The 16427-nt window shown below is 45.7% G+C and overlaps 1 protein-coding gene across 4 annotated transcripts in view; it reads left to right on the top strand.

The window, feature by feature from the left end:
* Positions 1-16427, top strand: part of PAK6 (p21 (RAC1) activated kinase 6) — a 38697-nt gene that overhangs the window by 19724 nt on the left and 2546 nt on the right. For all 4 annotated transcript variants that reach the window (XM_036384036.2, XM_036384038.2, XM_036384039.2 and 1 more), the window contains 7 exons: positions 2052-2260; positions 6162-6764; positions 9904-10395; positions 10639-10772; positions 13438-13564; positions 13750-13875; positions 14547-14681. In XM_036384036.2, coding sequence (XP_036239929.1) covers positions 2052-2260; positions 6162-6764; positions 9904-10395; positions 10639-10772; positions 13438-13564; positions 13750-13875; positions 14547-14681 — 1826 coding nt within the window. The remainder of the gene's footprint in view (positions 1-2051; positions 2261-6161; positions 6765-9903; positions 10396-10638; positions 10773-13437; positions 13565-13749; positions 13876-14546; positions 14682-16427) is intronic.

The raw sequence follows: 16427 nt of genomic DNA on the forward strand, positions 1-16427 counted from the left end.
CAAAGATTATTCTGGCTGGAAATCTCTTCTGGGCAGAGCAGTTGCTTCCAGCCTCTTTTGTAAGCTTTTTGGTTTTTTTCTTTTCTTTCCTAACCTTTTGTTTTCTTCTTCACCTGTGAGGTATCTTTAGTAGGCTGTTGAAATGACAGTGCGTGTGAAGTTGGTGTTTCACCGAGGATGGATTGCATGAATGGGGGGTTAGATGGAGCAAAGTCCTTCTCTGCCATACAAACACTTACTATCCCTGTGACTGCCGGGTCATTGTAACCAAACTGGGAGCCATTGTGTATTGGATTTTCAATCCAATCCCAGTCTAGCACCAGGGAGCCAAGTCATTGTTCAGGTGGTGGTTGCACTTTGCTCCCTAAACAAGTTTAGAGTGGGACAATCTGGGAAATGTTTGACATAGATTTCACTTGGATGTGCTGATTTTGGAGACTGGTGTCCTCCAGAAGTGTGTTCATGTCTACACTGCAGTGGGTTATCTCTCTATGCGGTCTGTCTCTCTGACCCTTGTAAATATTTACTCAGCACAAATAGTTGGAAGCTGAGGTCCTGTACAGGGGAAGAGTGACTGCTACAAAGTTGAAGATTAAGTGGCAAAAATCCTAAGCCTGATGTCAGGGAAGAGAGGGCATCCATGGCTGTAAGCAGTGTTAGTGAGAGGCAAATGCCAATAGAAATGTTGTCTTTGGAAAAGGAAGAGCATATAAATATTGTTTTTTTTGTTTATTGGCAGATGTTAATTGCTTTAAAAAACCTGTGCAGCTTTTTCCTAAAGCAGTAAATAGAGTCAAAGAACATTTCAGGGGAAAAGGGACCTGGAAAGGTGCAGCCCAACCCCCCTGCTCAAGGCAGGGTCAGCTTGGAGGGTCAGGCTGGATTACTCAGGGCTTCAGCTTTGAGAGCAAACCCCTGAGGATGGAGCCTGCCCAGCCTGTCTGGGCAGGCTGCTGCTTCACTGTTGGACTCTCCTGGTCACAGGAAAGCTTTTCCTTCTATGCTGTTGGGACCACTCCTGTTTTGATTTATGCCTGTCTGTCTCTCACTCCCACCACTCCCCACTGTGAAAAACCTGGCTCTCCATAGAAAATCTCCTTACCTCACCCTATCTTCCCTATCTGGTTTTTGTGAAGAGGTTGTGCCAATCCACTGCAGTCCTTCAGCTTTGCCACGTCTTGTCTGCATGCACAACTCTGGTTCTTCCTTTCTTCATATCTTCCCGATTTCAGAAAGGTCCAATCTCTGAGCTTTCTGTCCAAGTATCTTTTTTGGTTATAAATTTGTTTATAAATTCTTAATTCAGATTTTGAAGTCTCCTGTGTTTGGGTATATTTCAGTGTTAGGTGCTTTTGGCTTGTTGCACTTGCACTGGCTGTTCACACAAGCTGTCTCTCTCAAGCCCTCAAGGGAAAAGAACCTTAGTTTTTAATTTTAGCTTCTTCAGCTACCTGCTGACAGAGTTTGATTTCCACCTACCACCTCCTCCCTCCCTCCCGAGCCCTCTGTCTAAGCAAGAAAAACTGAGATCCAGAGTCAGTCTCTGGCAGCTCTTCCTTTGGCAACAGCTCTGCTGTCTTTAAATGGGAACCAAGTAGCTATTACTTACTTGGAGTAAGTAAGTGGGAAGACAACCTGAGCCCTGTTCACAGCCACCTTAAATTTCAGGCTTGTGGTGGAATCAATGCTGTTTAACTGGGTGGATTTCAAAGCCATTTAATGTAGGTATAAGCAGGTAAAATATAAATATGTATCTCTTAATTACTTTTTAAATAGTTTTATCAGGCAATATGAATTTGTAGAAATAAGGGAAGTCACTAGAAATCCCATCTGAGCCACGAAACCTGCAAGGTGGCCTTGGGCAAAATCATTGCTCTCTTAGTGCCTGTTTCCTCATCTATAAAAGCAGGTGATCAACTCCTGATAAAGTGCTTTTCACTGGAAAATGTTCTCAATACAACATAATTAACTCATAGAATTGATACCTGATTTTACTGCTTGGGCACTTCAGCCCTAGACAGGCACTGACTGTGCTGCCTTCTCCCCCTCAGGCATCATGTTCCGGAAGAAGAAGAAGAAACGCCCGGAGATCTCGGCCCCACAGAACTTTGAGCACCGTGTCCACACCTCATTTGACCCAAAGGAGGGCAAATTTGTGGGCCTGCCACCTCAATGGCAGAATATTCTGGACACACTGAGGCGCCCCAAACCAGTGGTAGACCCTTCAAGAATCACAAGGATGCAGCTCCAGCCTATGAAGGTGAGGGAGGCAGACAGTTCTTTCCTGTTACTCAGGGAGCTGCCTCCAAGTTGAGGCACTGCTTCTGGTGCCTCATGAATGGGACTAAGGGTGGTATCTGTATGGAATTCAGTGGATAGCAGGCTTTGATAGCCCAAGGTGATAGTAACTTCATCAGGAATAAGGACAGTAGGATCTTGACCTGTTGCTGTTGAAATAACCAGCTGGCTGCCTGTCACAGTGATGGGGACCTGTGAAAGCTCCTATGGTAGCTGACAGGACCTAGGATGCATTCAGCTGTTGTACAGGGAAGCCAAGAGAAGAATTTGTGGAGAGACCAGTTTTAGAAGGCTTGTCATTCTTGTGGGTGAGCAAATTTGGCTGGTAATTAAGTTGCCAGGGAAGCCTAAGTGGGAGAGAGAGCAATGTAGCACTGCCTTGCTGTTCATGGACAAGTGAGGAACAGAAGGACTAAACTAGGGTCTGGGCTAAAAGGGTTAATAAACCAGCATTTTAATGGAAAGTGGGACATAGTAATGGAACAATGTCCTTCAGTAAGGAAAAAGAAGTGATTCCTGTAGATGGGTGGGTTTAGATGGCTACAGGTACTGGCATCTGGAGACTGTGTAAGTGACAGCAGGAACATGCTGTGGGAAAAGGCAACTTCATGGTGACCTCTCAGGAAAGGAAATGAAAGATGGTGACAGAAATATTGTGCTTAAAATCTTGCTTGCTTGGGAGAAGTTTTTGTTCCCAGTTAAAAAAAAAAAACCAAAACCAAAAAACAAACCGAAAAACCCTGCAGGGGCCTAAAAACTGGAAGGTGTGCTGTAAAACCGAGATGTTGCTACTTGGGTTTTAGGAGGGATATAAAAAAGAGTTGACTATCTGATGAATATATTTAGCTTTTTGTGTACAGGTGCTTAAAGCATGGGGAATAAAGAGGACTATATTTGGTATAATGTAAGCTTTGGTACATAATCAAACCTACAAATGAAATGGCTCATCAGGATCTTGGAGCAGAATGCTGGTTTATAAAAGAAAAACTTGCTTAGGAAGAATAGGTGGGGAAAAAAAAAGACAGGAGGTATTGCCTGGTGTCCTGAATGTGCTTTGAGGTTCAAAATATAGTAGAGGATAGGTGCACAATCCAGAGGAGAGATAAAATGTGTAATAAGAGACCAACTTGGTTAGATCAGGAGCTCTGTAATGAGCTTAAACTGCGGGAGGATTGCTCAGAAGGGTGGAAACTAGGTCAAGTTATAAAGGGCAAAGAGAAAAGAAATTCATGTAGGAGCAAAACTGGAAGGGCAATGCACAAAAAGAGATGTTATTCTCAAAGAACATAAAGGGCACTGAGGACACATCATGAGGGCAACAAGGAGGAGAAGAAGGATGAAGGAAAGAATTTGTTCACTGCGGGTTTTGGAAGAAAGTTAACAGATGATACCAAGAATTCGTAAGTGTTTAATGATTTTTCTCTGGTCTTCATTAAGTGTGATCAGTGGGCTGACAATTAGCATGAGGATGAAGGGATGAGAATGCAGACCAGAATAAGAAAAGAACAGGAACAGAAATGAGACTTAGCTAAGAAGTTGCATATTTTCAAGTCAGCTGGGCCTAATGAAATTCAAGGAATTGCAGATCAGTCAGAATAATTTCTATCCCCAGAAAGAGACTGGAACAAATAAGCAAGTAATCTATTTGCAACCACTTCCAAGGAGATAGCAGGGTAATAGCTGGCAGCCAGTATGGATTTATCAAGAAAAGAATCACGTCAAGCAACACAATTTTCATTAATCACAGGGTAGGGGGCTTTGGGTCAGGGAGAAGTGATAGCACTCCCCTGTATCTTGACTTCAGGGAGCCTCTGGGCACTGCGCCGAGGGCGTTTCCAGAGCAAGCCAAGTTTCCTCAAGTATTAGGCCATGGATGCTCAAAAAATAGCGAGGCATCACTGTTGAAACAGAAATGTGTGTGAAGAGATTTCCTGGAGTGTGCCCTGAGCCTTATTCTGGTCAGGACTTTCATGTCTGACTTACTAAACCCAAGGATGGTAAAAGCTGAAAGGAGGTGCAAATCCTTTAGAGAACAAGGACAGAATACCCAACAGGCTTTAAAAAACTAAAGAATCATCTTAAACTAACACTGTTTTTCCCAGTAATTCCAAATGCAAGCACTCTCATGGACTGCATAACAAAGCTGAGTGTTTCTGGTAAACTCCATTTGAATTAACTCTGATTTGATGATATCAATCAATTAGATTTTTTTTTTTCAAGTGCTAGTTGGCCAAGCCCTTGTATATAGTCCTGGATTAAATTATCATAGTAGTTCCTGGGTTTGTGTGTAGCTTATAAAAAGGTGCTTTTCTTATTAGAATTTCTCAGTTTTGGTCAGTAAGGCATGAGCTATGTAAGAGCACTCCATATACATTTGGCTCAAATTTGGATGTTTCCTCTTTAATCTGATGCAATGCTTAAACACAGCAGCAAAGCAAGATTAACTCCCATCTTCCCTGTCTGCTGGGGCTAGGTCTGACTTCATGGGAGTGCCCCGAGTCTAATTCTAGGGAGTTTTAGCTAGAAGGGGAGAAGAGCACTGCAGGGGATTTTCTGGAGAGGCCATAGCATGTTGTTGGAGGCTTCTTATTTTGAGAATACCCATGTCTTTCTGGAATTACTTTTGTCCATTTTGGACAAAAAGTTCATGTCCCCAGCAGATTGCTCTGTGACAGCAGCTGGGCTGTGGAGGAAGGGGGGTGTGTGTGGTGAGAGAGTAGGAGTGAAGACCAGAATTTCCAGCTGCAGCTGGTGTGTGTGCCATGGAGTGAGTCGAGTTGTCCTTTCTTCACTCTGTTGAACAAAAATCTTCTGCCTTTCGTTCTCAGATGCTGAGCAAACCAGGTGCTCGTTTGTGCACTGTGGTGGTGTTCTGTTGAAATTACTGGAGCTACTGTGTTGCACCAGCTAAGTATTAGTCTCAATGTAATTAATTCAGCATGTTTAGAAGATCCCTGGAGCTCAGTTAGCAAACAGAAGATTGCTGTCACTCCAGGGAAGGACTTTCCTCAAGCAGAGGTTCAGGAAAGTGTAGGAGTGATCCTGTGCTGCGAATTTCTGTGGAGAAATGAAACGTTTTGGTTCCCAGCACTAGAAAAGCTTCTGTAAGCTTTTCAGTTCCAGAAAAAAAACAAGGTAGAACACTACCTAATATACCAACAGCTTCAAGTGTCCTACTGTACAGAGCTGGTGCCTGTTTGGATGGAAGCCTTGTTCTTTAGTGTTTGCTTACAAGGCAGTTGTGAGCTGCTGTGACCCTTTGTTCATCATTTTTAATTATAATAGCTTGGCAGAGTAGAGCAGGGAGGCAGAGTTGGAACAGCACAGTCTGCAGTGGTCAGGATTGGGATGTATTAGCAGAAATTGTAGAGAAGCAGACTGAGGGATGCTGATTACAATGCTATTGAGAGTGCTTCAGGGGAGAGATGAACCTTGTGTTGGCACAGCAAAGGTGAGTTTTGCAAATGGAGCTTGCAGCATGCTGGAACTTCTGAGAACTAATATTTCAGGAGCTTGGTGAGTGCATTAGTGATATATGTAGTGTCACACAGTTTCAGCACAAGAAAGCCAGGAGTGTTGAAATATCCCAGTTTTGCTCTAACATAGTCTTTTAGAATGCGAGCACAACAGCAGAATTGACTGTTCTGGCTGACAGCACTGCCGCTCTGACAGCGGGATGTAACCCAAGGACTTTTATTTTCCCTCAGTAAAGGACATTGAAACAAAAGACAAAAATTGGTAATTTTTCCTGAGTTCCTTGAGTTGTCTTTGGCTATATGTACAAAATCTAACCTTTGACAAGACAAATTGAGCCTTGATTCTTACAACTCTGACTTGGTTCTCACCTTCCCTGTGTTTCCCAGACTGTGGTGCGGGGCAGCACTGTGGAAGTGGAAGGCTACATCTCTGGGTTGCTCAACGACATCCAGAAGCTTTCTGCCATCAGCTCGAACACTCTGAGAGGCAGAAGCCCCACCAGCAGGAGGAGAGCCCAGTCCCTCGGGCTCCTGGGAGATGAGAGACCCCCAGACATGTACCTTCAGAGTCCTGAAGGAGACTGGGCAGACAAGTATGGGAACTACCTCAACTGCAATGGTGGGTCCAAGGTGGCCCGGAGGCAGACCATGTGGCCGGATTACAAACCCCGCCTGGAAGGGCAGTCTCATCCCAACGGGATGGTGACAAAAGCCCACTCCCTGGGGCCCTCGGAGTTCCAGGGCGCCGATGGCAGCTGTCTGCAGCGCACCTCTGGGCTGCAGCACGTGCCCGCTGTGCCAGGGGAGAGCGACACGGCCATGAAGAGCCCAGAAGAGGGCTGGCTGCAGCGCCAGCCCAGCGCCAGACCCTCGGGGGAGGGCAGCCCCAACTCCAAGTCACGGGAGAACAGCCTGAAGAGGAGGCTCTTGCGCAGCGTGTTCCCCTCGTCCAGCACCTCAAACAAGCCGGGCCCTCCCCTGCAGATCAAGGTAAGAGTTATTCACTGGACTGCAGTGTTGACTTTACAGTTCCAGAGGTTACATATGCAGCCAATTTAATTGCAAACATCGGGTAACCATCTGTTCTTGTTATGATTAATGTTGGAATCAAAATAGTCCTGAGCAGAGGAAATGTGTGGTCGGCCTGAGCTCCGCGAGATGCTGCAAGGCACAGCTCAGGATGGCAGCCAGATCTCCAGCAGAAGGTTTGGCGGAGCTGCAGGAGCGTGGGCTGGGAAGGACGAGGGGTCTTAGTCACTACCTTCTGTGAGGTAAAGGCATAACTGCAATGCCATTCTGCTGGCCCCAAAAAGCCTTTGCCATTTGGGAAATTGCCACGATTTGCATTAGCAGTGTATTCTTCTGCCTGTGTAAACCAGAACTAACTTGGGGGGAGTGTGTTGGTTATAGCTCTATCTGCCAGGCCACTACAGCAGCAGGGTTTGCAGCAGCACCCACGGTGCTGTCACACAGGAAGTCAGACTGTTGGATTTTGTAAAGGGTGGGACAGCTCATAGCTACAGCTCCCCCAGGAAAGCTGTCCTGAATGGATGACTCATTTCTTGTTAAACTGAAAATCTCTGGTTCCTGGTACTGGATAGGAAATGCAGCCATTGCTTCTTTTCCATTCTGGGCTGACCCAGCATCTGTCTTCTGTCCATGGCTTCAAAGCTGATGCTGGGCCTGGATGATTCCCAACAGCTGTGAACTGGGAGGATGATGACAGGAACCACTGTCCAAACCAACCTGACTGTTCTGAAGGGTGTTGCAGGGAGGAGATGTCTCCAATCCAGTTTCTTGCAGTTTGTATAAGGATCCAGGCTCAAGGCTTTGGGCACAGTGGGTTTCCTTTCCAAGGGGGAGAGGATTTTGAAAGAATGCTGTCCTTGTGTAACACAAACTGCACTTATTGCTGTCTCAGTGACTCTGGGCTGATTTAAACTGCTTTGAGGCCTGTCCCCTGAGTACCTAGAACTGGCTACTTCTCTCTTCCCCAGAGTATCTTTGCCATGCTCAGCACTTCCAGGAGCAGGATCAGAAGTTGCCAGCCAAGTGAATGTGCTTGGGAGTGTGTGAACTCCAGCTGTTTGTCAGAGGAGAGGAATAGGGAGGGCCTTTAGGACTAATCTATCTCCCTACTCCAGTGAGGGATCTGTGCCATTGTTGTTTATCTAAGATGTTCTTACCAGCCTCTGATGATGAAAACCTGGGTCTCCTGCTCTAATGGAGCTGATGATGTGTAAGAAATGTGTAATTGCAGATTAAAGGAACAGTAATATAACTGAATCATGGAATTCCAGACTGGTTTGGGCTGGAAGAGACCTCAGTGTCCATCGGGTTCCACCTCCTGCCATGGGCAGGGACACCTTCCACTAGACCAGGCTGCTCCAGCCTGGTCTTGAACACTTCCAGAGATGGAGCACCCACCACTTGGCTGGGTAGCTGGCTGAAAAGAAAAGGTGGTGCCTTGAAAAGCACCATGGTAAGTTTGAATGCACCTTCCTTATGAGGGGAAGGAGTGGTAGAACCAGTGACACCTCAAAATGTCCCAAGGCAGAGAAGATGTACATGGGGACTGTCAGATTACAGGAGCAGGAAATAAGACTTATATGTGCTCAAGCAAACATGTGTGAGCTTGCATGCATGTTGTGTGCCCTTCTGCATGCTCTGGGTTATGTAAAACGTGGTTTTTTTCTCTCTCCTGAGACAAAACAAGATTTGGGAAGTAAATTCTGTGTTGCTGTGAGCGTGTCAGCACAGGACTGCAGGGGTGGAGCTGGTGTACGGGGAGGAAGGAGCTCCTGACAGGCAGTTGTGTTTGTGCTGTGCCCTGATGCTGCTAAATCGTGTTTTCCAGGGCCTCTCTGTGTGTGAGGCTTATGCAGATTCTGCTCTTGACAAAAATCCTTGATTAAAACCCAAAGTGCATAGAATTAAATCCTACACAATTATTCCCTGTCTGAGACAGGGAAAATGAGTGCTCTTGTAAAAAATTCTCGATTGGCAGTTTTCAGTTCCCATGCCCATATTATTAACTTTATTAATAATCTCTCTGAATTGTGAGAGAGAGAAAGCTTTTTGCTTTGAAGTTTCTGTTTTGCCCTATAATATAAATGATGGGTTTGCTCTTTCTGAAGTTGCTTCTTTGACAGATCTACTATTATTTTGCATATATTTATATACATATACTATGTATATTTTACATATACATATGTACGTATATAATGTATTTTGTACCTCACCTGCTAAATGTTGATTTTAATTAATCAACATTTCCAGGGTGAGTATTAGCACGACAATGTTTATCCTTCCTGGCATGGGAATGCATATCCTGAAGCCACATTCCCACAGGCTGTGATCTTACTACATCTCCTACACTAAATAGGGTTGGGCCTGCTTGTCATTTGAGTGGGAGGTCTCCAAAAACCTTGAGCATTGCTAATCCAAATTCACTGCAGGTCAATTTTAAGCCAGCAAGGGGGCAGGTGGCTCTGTGTAGCAGGAGTCTTATGTTGGCTGCCTCCAGCTGTCCTGGTGCCTGGTGCTTTTCCCAAAGTGGAGAGCTAATTCCATGCTTGATCGACAGGAATGCTCTGCAGGTACCAGTGGAAAGTGCAGAGAGTGTTTTCAGTCGGCAGAGTGTAATTACCCAAAGGGAATTAGGCCAAGACTTCAAAGTGATTTACAGCCTTGGCATGAATCCCCTTTCCTTTTATACAAAGGAAGATCAGAGGCATGGAGGGATAAAGGATTTTCAAATTCTCTGCAGCACAGGTTGCCCCTGATTTTTGGTGGCAAGGTTGGAATGCTTTTTAGCAGCTGGAGTTTTTTTTCTGTGGGTTTTGTGCCTTGGTGGTTTTTTTAAGCATGTTCCCTTTAAACTGCCTCAGTTTGGAGGCCGCTAAAGCGTAGCACCCATTCCTGAAGGGATTCTTGAAGATCTTGCATCTAAGGAGATCTTCATCCAAGCCATGTGTTGGACAGACCTGGAGACAAGAACCTGAAGCTCTTGACTCCAGTCTGCTCCAAGGTGTGCTAGGGCAGAGTGGGATGACACAGAACTGATTTCTCACCTCTCTGATTGTTAATCCAACCATCACTTTGTTTTTCCTCTTTGTTCTTCTTGAAGCCTAATGCTTTCTTCAAGCCCCAGCAGTGGGGTTCCCCCCACAGCCCTGCAGCCAAAGCCCAGTCTCTCCCCCCGGACCAACCTGCCTCCGAGTTCCCCAGAATGATCTCCGAAGCTGGGACCCCCCAGAAGTCCCCAACAGCAGAGAAGGCTGTGGCAGTGCCACCAGGCCGGCCCTCCCCAGCAGGGTCCCCCAGGAACAGGCAGACCCAGACCAGTTCCAGCAACCTCCACCTGCCCCAGGACTCTGCTGGGAAGGGGCAGCCAGCCAGTGAGGACCCTGTGGTTGTGACTCATGAGCAGTTCAAAGCTGCCCTCAGGATGGTTGTGGACCAGGGAGATCCCAGGACACTGCTGGAAAATTACATCAAGATTGGGGAAGGCTCCACAGGAATCGTGTGCATCGCTCGGGAGAAGCATTCGGGGCGCCAGGTGGCTGTGAAAATGATGGACCTGAGGAAGCAGCAGCGCCGGGAGCTCCTCTTCAATGAGGTGAGAGTGCTGGAGACAGCGGGATTCTGCTGTCCTCATTGGAACCATCAGTATGGCAAAAGGAAGGGAAGAGCAGGATCATCTTCCTTTTTAGTAGTGTTATGCTCGTACCAAGAACAGCTGTTGCTGGGGGATGGAGGCTCTGCGCTGTAGTTGCAGGGACTGTGTGTGCTCACTTGGTTGGATAAGATGAAGTGTGGGGAGTGATTTTGTGGTGGTCACTTGTCCACTGTGGTTTTACAGGTGGTGATAATGAGGGACTATCAACATGTCAACGTCGTGGAGATGTACAAGAGCTACCTTGTGGGAGAAGAGCTCTGGGTGCTGATGGAGTTCCTGCAGGGAGGAGCCCTCACAGACATCGTGTCTCAGATCAGGTATAAAGCAAAATCCCAGACATCGATATGGGAGAGCAAGGACAGCAGAGTGGAGATTTCTGGGACAAATTGGTTCCCTCAGAGATCTTGTGTTTGCAGTGCCCTGAAACTACTACAGTGTATAACTGTTATCAATTTTGAATATGTGGTAATACTTCTGATGTAGAAGGAACTAATTTAAAGTACTGAGCCCTTTAGATACCCACTAGTCATCTCCATGATGACCTTCCCTGTAAAACACAGTACTTATATAAAGTGTTTACTATATCTGTTGAATCCTGGCCAGGTACTTCATTGAATAAGTATTAAAGAAATAGTTTTCAGTGGTGCAACCTTAGCCACAAATTCAACCTCACTAACTCCTCTGGAGAAGTGCAGCAGAGCCTTGAGATCTGGACTCCTTCCCAAATTTCATTGCCTAAAGATAGCAACTACTGGACACTCTCCTAAATTTGTTTCCTTATCTACACTGCTTCATATTCAATAGTACCCAAAGCATTTCTGTAGGGCAAATAAGTTGTTCTCAGATGGCCTCTGGTCCCTCTCAGAAGGTGTTCTGCTGATGCAGTTATGGTGATTGTGTCTTACCCATGACTCTGGAGCACCCTCCTCCTGCTTCAGAGCAGTCCTGCAAGGCTGGAAGTTGGGACAGGGAATGCCAGTGGAAAGACTGACCAAGAAGGTCTGTAGGATGAGAGTTTCTTTTTGGAAGATTCAGGATCTTAACTGGAATACAGTTAGGCAGTATTGATAGCACTACTTGTATTCAGTTTTTAAAAAACCATAGTATACCTTTAGTTCACACATGTGCTTGGCCTAGGTCCTGTGGTGGGGTTAAGGCATGTATCTTACTCTGCTTGGTGGATTTAAGGCATGTATCTTGCTCTGTTGGGTTCTGAGTTTTGGAAGTACAATTTTGAGAGGCATCCAGAGCCACATTGTCCTCTGTAGCCTCCACAACCCCACTTGGAAGGAGTGCCCTGGAGACACTTACCTGGGCAAGCCCTTCCAGAATTGAGTTCAGAGGCATCTCAGGGTCTGCAAGCCAACATTTAATTCTGAGGAGTGCTCAGTTACAGCTTACAGGGACAATGAAACTCTTGTAGCTCTTGGCTAGTACTGAATTGCAGATAAAAACGATGAAGAGGTTTATGAAGGGTCTGTGTATTTATATCCACCAGTGAGACCTCAGCCTAGATTTGTTTAAAGAAGCTTCCTTTAAACCTGTTGGTGAATGCTTTTTTTTTTTACCTCATGATGGAAGAAGGATCTGTTATAACCATAACATTTATCAGAAGTAAGCTGCAAACCTTTATCGGTTTTTCCCAGGAAGGAAAATGCCATCATGGCAGTCATTAAACTTTTGCTGAGGGGAATAAGTGATTTACATCTCCAGGAGTGAGGTAATCCTCCAGTAATCTGTTTTACACTATGCAGTCACTTGACTGAAACCAAATTCCATACATGGCAGTGCACTTCTTGTGATCTTTGGGAACCCCAGGGCTTTCAGGTGGGTTAGCTCAGGCACTGTGAAGGGAAAAGCACTGTTCCTAAAGGCATTGGGTTCTGTGCTGGGAAGTGCCACAGGTAGCCTTTGTCCCTCTCCCTTTTCAGATTAAATCTTAAAGGCAGAAGTAGCCCCCTGACATCTCTCAGATTTGGTTGCCATCAGTGTGGCACAGTGCAGCTACAACCTTGTAGCTGTTCTGGTTAGGAAGAATAAGGTGTAGGATGCCAAACAAGCAGCACAAGTGTAGATTTCTCAGCTGATGGTATAGGAATTGTTACGGGTTTAGAAGGTACTGTTCACTGCACAGTTTTGCCTTCTGAGTGCTCTCTTCTCCTTAGGCTCACTTACAGATCCAAATTTGAGGAGGTTTCATTTCTGTCCTCAACCAGGGGTTGTTCAGAACAACTGCTAGAGACAAGCTGAGAATCCACAGTACTCAAATTGGTACTTCAGCTATTCTTTACAATAATTTACTTCTAGCATTAGTCAGTGTAAACATGCAGAGCTGTCACTGTCCCCAAGTACAGGAGAGAACTTTCATTTCTACCATTTTCACTTGATTGTGAAGGTTTCTGTATTGCTATTCTAAACAGCAGCAGCTTCTAAAGGGGAGCTTCTTGGGGCTCATATTCCATGTGCTAACAGTGGTAGAAATCAGTAGTGCCTTCCCTGCTTCTAGCCTGTGCTATCTTTAGTTAGGTGTGAGTGTACCCCAAGTGTCTGCAAACACCTAAAGGATCCTAAAGGATCCCTGTATTCGCTGTCAAATTATGCATTTGGATGTTTTGTGGATCACAATAAGCCTTGTGAATAATGTCTTTACTGTGTTTGCTTAAAAAAAGCTGTCTCACCAGTTACTGCAGCACCTTGGCATCAAGCAGCACTGCTGCCTGTCAGAACTGCTTGAAACAGCATCTTGCAGAATGAATTTAGGTACAGAACTCCAAGTGCAATTTCTTGGTATTAAACCTATGAAAACTTGAAAATTGTCAACCATTAAGTAAAAAATGTTTTCCTCAGTAACAGACATGGAAGAATGGTGGAAGTGAGATGGTGATTGTCAGAGGGAACCAAAGTGTCTGTGTTTAAACCCCTGTGTCCCTGTGAAGGAGCACTGTGCTCTGCACATTTTAAGTGCCCTGTCTGTGATTGCAGGCTGAACGAGGAGCAGATTGCCACAGTGTGTGAGTCGGTGCTGCAGGCTCTGTCCTATCTCCACTCTCAGGGGGTCATTCACCGAGACATCAAGAGTGACTCCATTCTTCTGACGTTGGATGGCAGGGTGTGTTTCCTCAGACAAATTGTTTCCTGTCTTCTGCTGCTGCAGCAGCTTCTGTCTCTTAATTCCTTTCTGTTCCCCATCCCTTGTTTTCCCCTTTTACTCTCTTTGTCATCTTTTTCTGGGGCATTTCCCTCTGTGTTGTTTAAGGCTTATTTTTAAGGTTGGGTGCTTTTCTCTTTGTACAGGTAAAACTCTCTGATTTTGGCTTCTGTGCTCAGATCAGTAAAGATGTACCTAAAAGAAAATCCCTGGTGGGTACTCCTTATTGGATGGCTCCAGAAGTCATTGCAAGGATACCATACACCACGGAGGTAAGGGACCACCTCCCTAATAGCAGGAGAGCAAGTAATAGTCTGAAGTGTCACAGGAAGATAACTATTGGCTTTTCTAGGAAGTCTCTAGATTCTATTTAGAAGATAAACCCAATTATGACTACAGCTTTGATGGTGATAACATCAATATTTCCTAAATCAGTAGAAAACCAGATTGTTCTGCTTCTAGGAACAAGGCACCAACTTCTTCTATTTTTACACCTAAAGCTTGGCCTAGACTTGTGTCTGCTGTGGACCAATGCGAGCAAGGAGCAGCCTGTGACATTATAGGGATCAGTAAATCAATTCCATAAAGGTGGTGGAGGGGGGGAGATGTGAGCTCTGAGAGGCTCACCTCAGGGGAAGCAGACATGGGAACTCTGGAGTTCTGGGCAGGTGGCAGCAGACTGATTAGTTTTGTTTACCAACCAGGCAGGTTCAAGCAGTTACTTGCACACCTTTACATGTTGCAACACCAGCATGGCTCAGTTCTGAGTGCAAAATTGACTTTGTTAAACTTCTGTAAGGAGCCCAAAAGCACTAAGGACATCAGTGTTGGGGACTCTCAGTACCATTTGTCATGGGAGGGGTGTTGTGGTCTTTGTGAAAGCAACAAAACAAAGACCTGCTCCTCTGGAGTGTGTGTATTGATATGACATTGTCTCCCACAGGTGGATATCTGGTCCCTGGGGATCATGGTCATAGAGATGATAGATGGAGAACCCCCCTACTTCAGTGATTCTCCAGTCCAGGCAATGAAGAGACTCCGTGACAGCCCTCCTCCCAAACTGAAAAACTTCCACAGGGTGAGCATGCTGCCAAACACTTGTAAGCCTGATGGTTATCATGGGCAAATATCCATATCAGCTGTTCCCAGTACAGCTGGCTGTGGAAATGGTCTTGCTAGGACATGTTTCTTGGGGAACAGCTTTGGCCTCGGGGTCTTAGTGGCTGCAAGCTGCTGCTGACAGCTGGTGGCTGCTTTAGGAAACAGCCCTGGCAGTGTGAAGGCACCTGGGCATAAATGGAGAGTGCAGGTCAGAGCTGCTTCAGGTGGACCCAGCAGTTCCCAGCTTACTGATGTTGATTGAGTAGCTAATCTTCCAGGGAAGGGAGCGGGAGGATCCCTGCTCATGAGAGTTTTCAGCTTCGTGGCCTTCAGGACTACAAAGGATGCATTATGGTCAGAGCAGGTGAGCTCAGGACAGATGCAAACTCATGGAGACACTGCAGCAGCTCCGAAGATGAACTTGGCTCCATGGTTTCTTAGGAAAAAGTAGCAGTGACATAAGAAATAGTGATCACCTTTCCGTGCCCGCTTAAAGAAGTCTTCCTTTCATTCCATGCCCAGCCTCTGAGATCAAACAGCTTCTGCAGCATCCTGAGCTACCCAGCCTTTCCAATTAATCAGAGCATCTGCAGCTGCTAAAACTGAATTATTTAAGAGAGTAGACTGCTGAACTAACAGCACACATTCCAACATCAACAGCTGTTCTTTCCTTTTTGCCTTAGCAACACTAATGAAAATTTCACGGTCACATTCTGGACCTGGTGCTTGCTCTCCTTGGCAGTGTAAAGCCATCCTGGTCTGGGTCACACCTTGCTTGATGACATGGGCATGCCACAGGCTGTGACAGCCAGAGCTGGTTACGGTTTTGCTCTGCTCCACTTTGTACTGGGAAGCAGACTGGCTTCCAGCAGACCAATTTACAGGCTGGTGGGCATCCTCCCCAGTGTCCTGCTGGAGTGCAGCTCCAGCTCTGGATCCAGCCTTCCATTCTGGTGCCCATTCATGGCTCACTGTGGTCGGTGACTGCAGTTCTGGGGGCAGCAGGTTAAAGGGATGTGACCTAGGATAATCCCTGCTGCATTGCTAAAGCATGGGCAGATTTATAGACAGGGATACAGGCTGGATCCTGGTACTCGTCCTGAGCTGTGTGGTGCCTTCTCCAGCAATGTCAAGTGAAGTCATCCAAAGCACTCCTGAGATGAGCAATATCTCAGTGTAAACAGTATTTCAGGATCTACTAAAGGAACCAGAACTGGGAAAATGCCCCCAGTCTAAATTGGATGTAATTATCAGTATTACAATAAATAAATAAATATATGCCAAGATAATTTTTTAATTCCATTTTAATGATGCAGAGGATTAAAACCAGTCAGAGATGTGCAGGGTCATGAAGTGATGCCTGGGGCTGCCTACTACCAGGCTTTTACACCTCTTCCAAAGGACAAACCTGTGAGGTCATTCAGCTTTTTGGTACTGGTGCTGCAGCTTCTTCATCTTCTTGTACCATTAGCATGAGGGTTTTTCAGGCTCTCAGAACCTAGGGGAGAAGTGTCGCTATAGGACACGAAAGAACACAAGCACACGCCGCTGTGCTCAAGGTGAAGATAAAAGGGAAGTTTATTTTCTGACTCTAACATTTATAGTTTTCCAAAAGTGACAGTGGATTGGAGGGTGACAGTGCCACCTCTCCAATGACACTGGACAAACTAACTGTCTATGAACTTTCTCCTCTTCTATAAAGGAATGCAAAACAATGAACTAT

The sequence above is a fragment of the Molothrus ater genome, chromosome 6 (assembly GCF_012460135.2).
Source record: "Molothrus ater isolate BHLD 08-10-18 breed brown headed cowbird chromosome 6, BPBGC_Mater_1.1, whole genome shotgun sequence".
Classification (NCBI taxonomy): Eukaryota; Metazoa; Chordata; class Aves; order Passeriformes; family Icteridae; genus Molothrus; species Molothrus ater.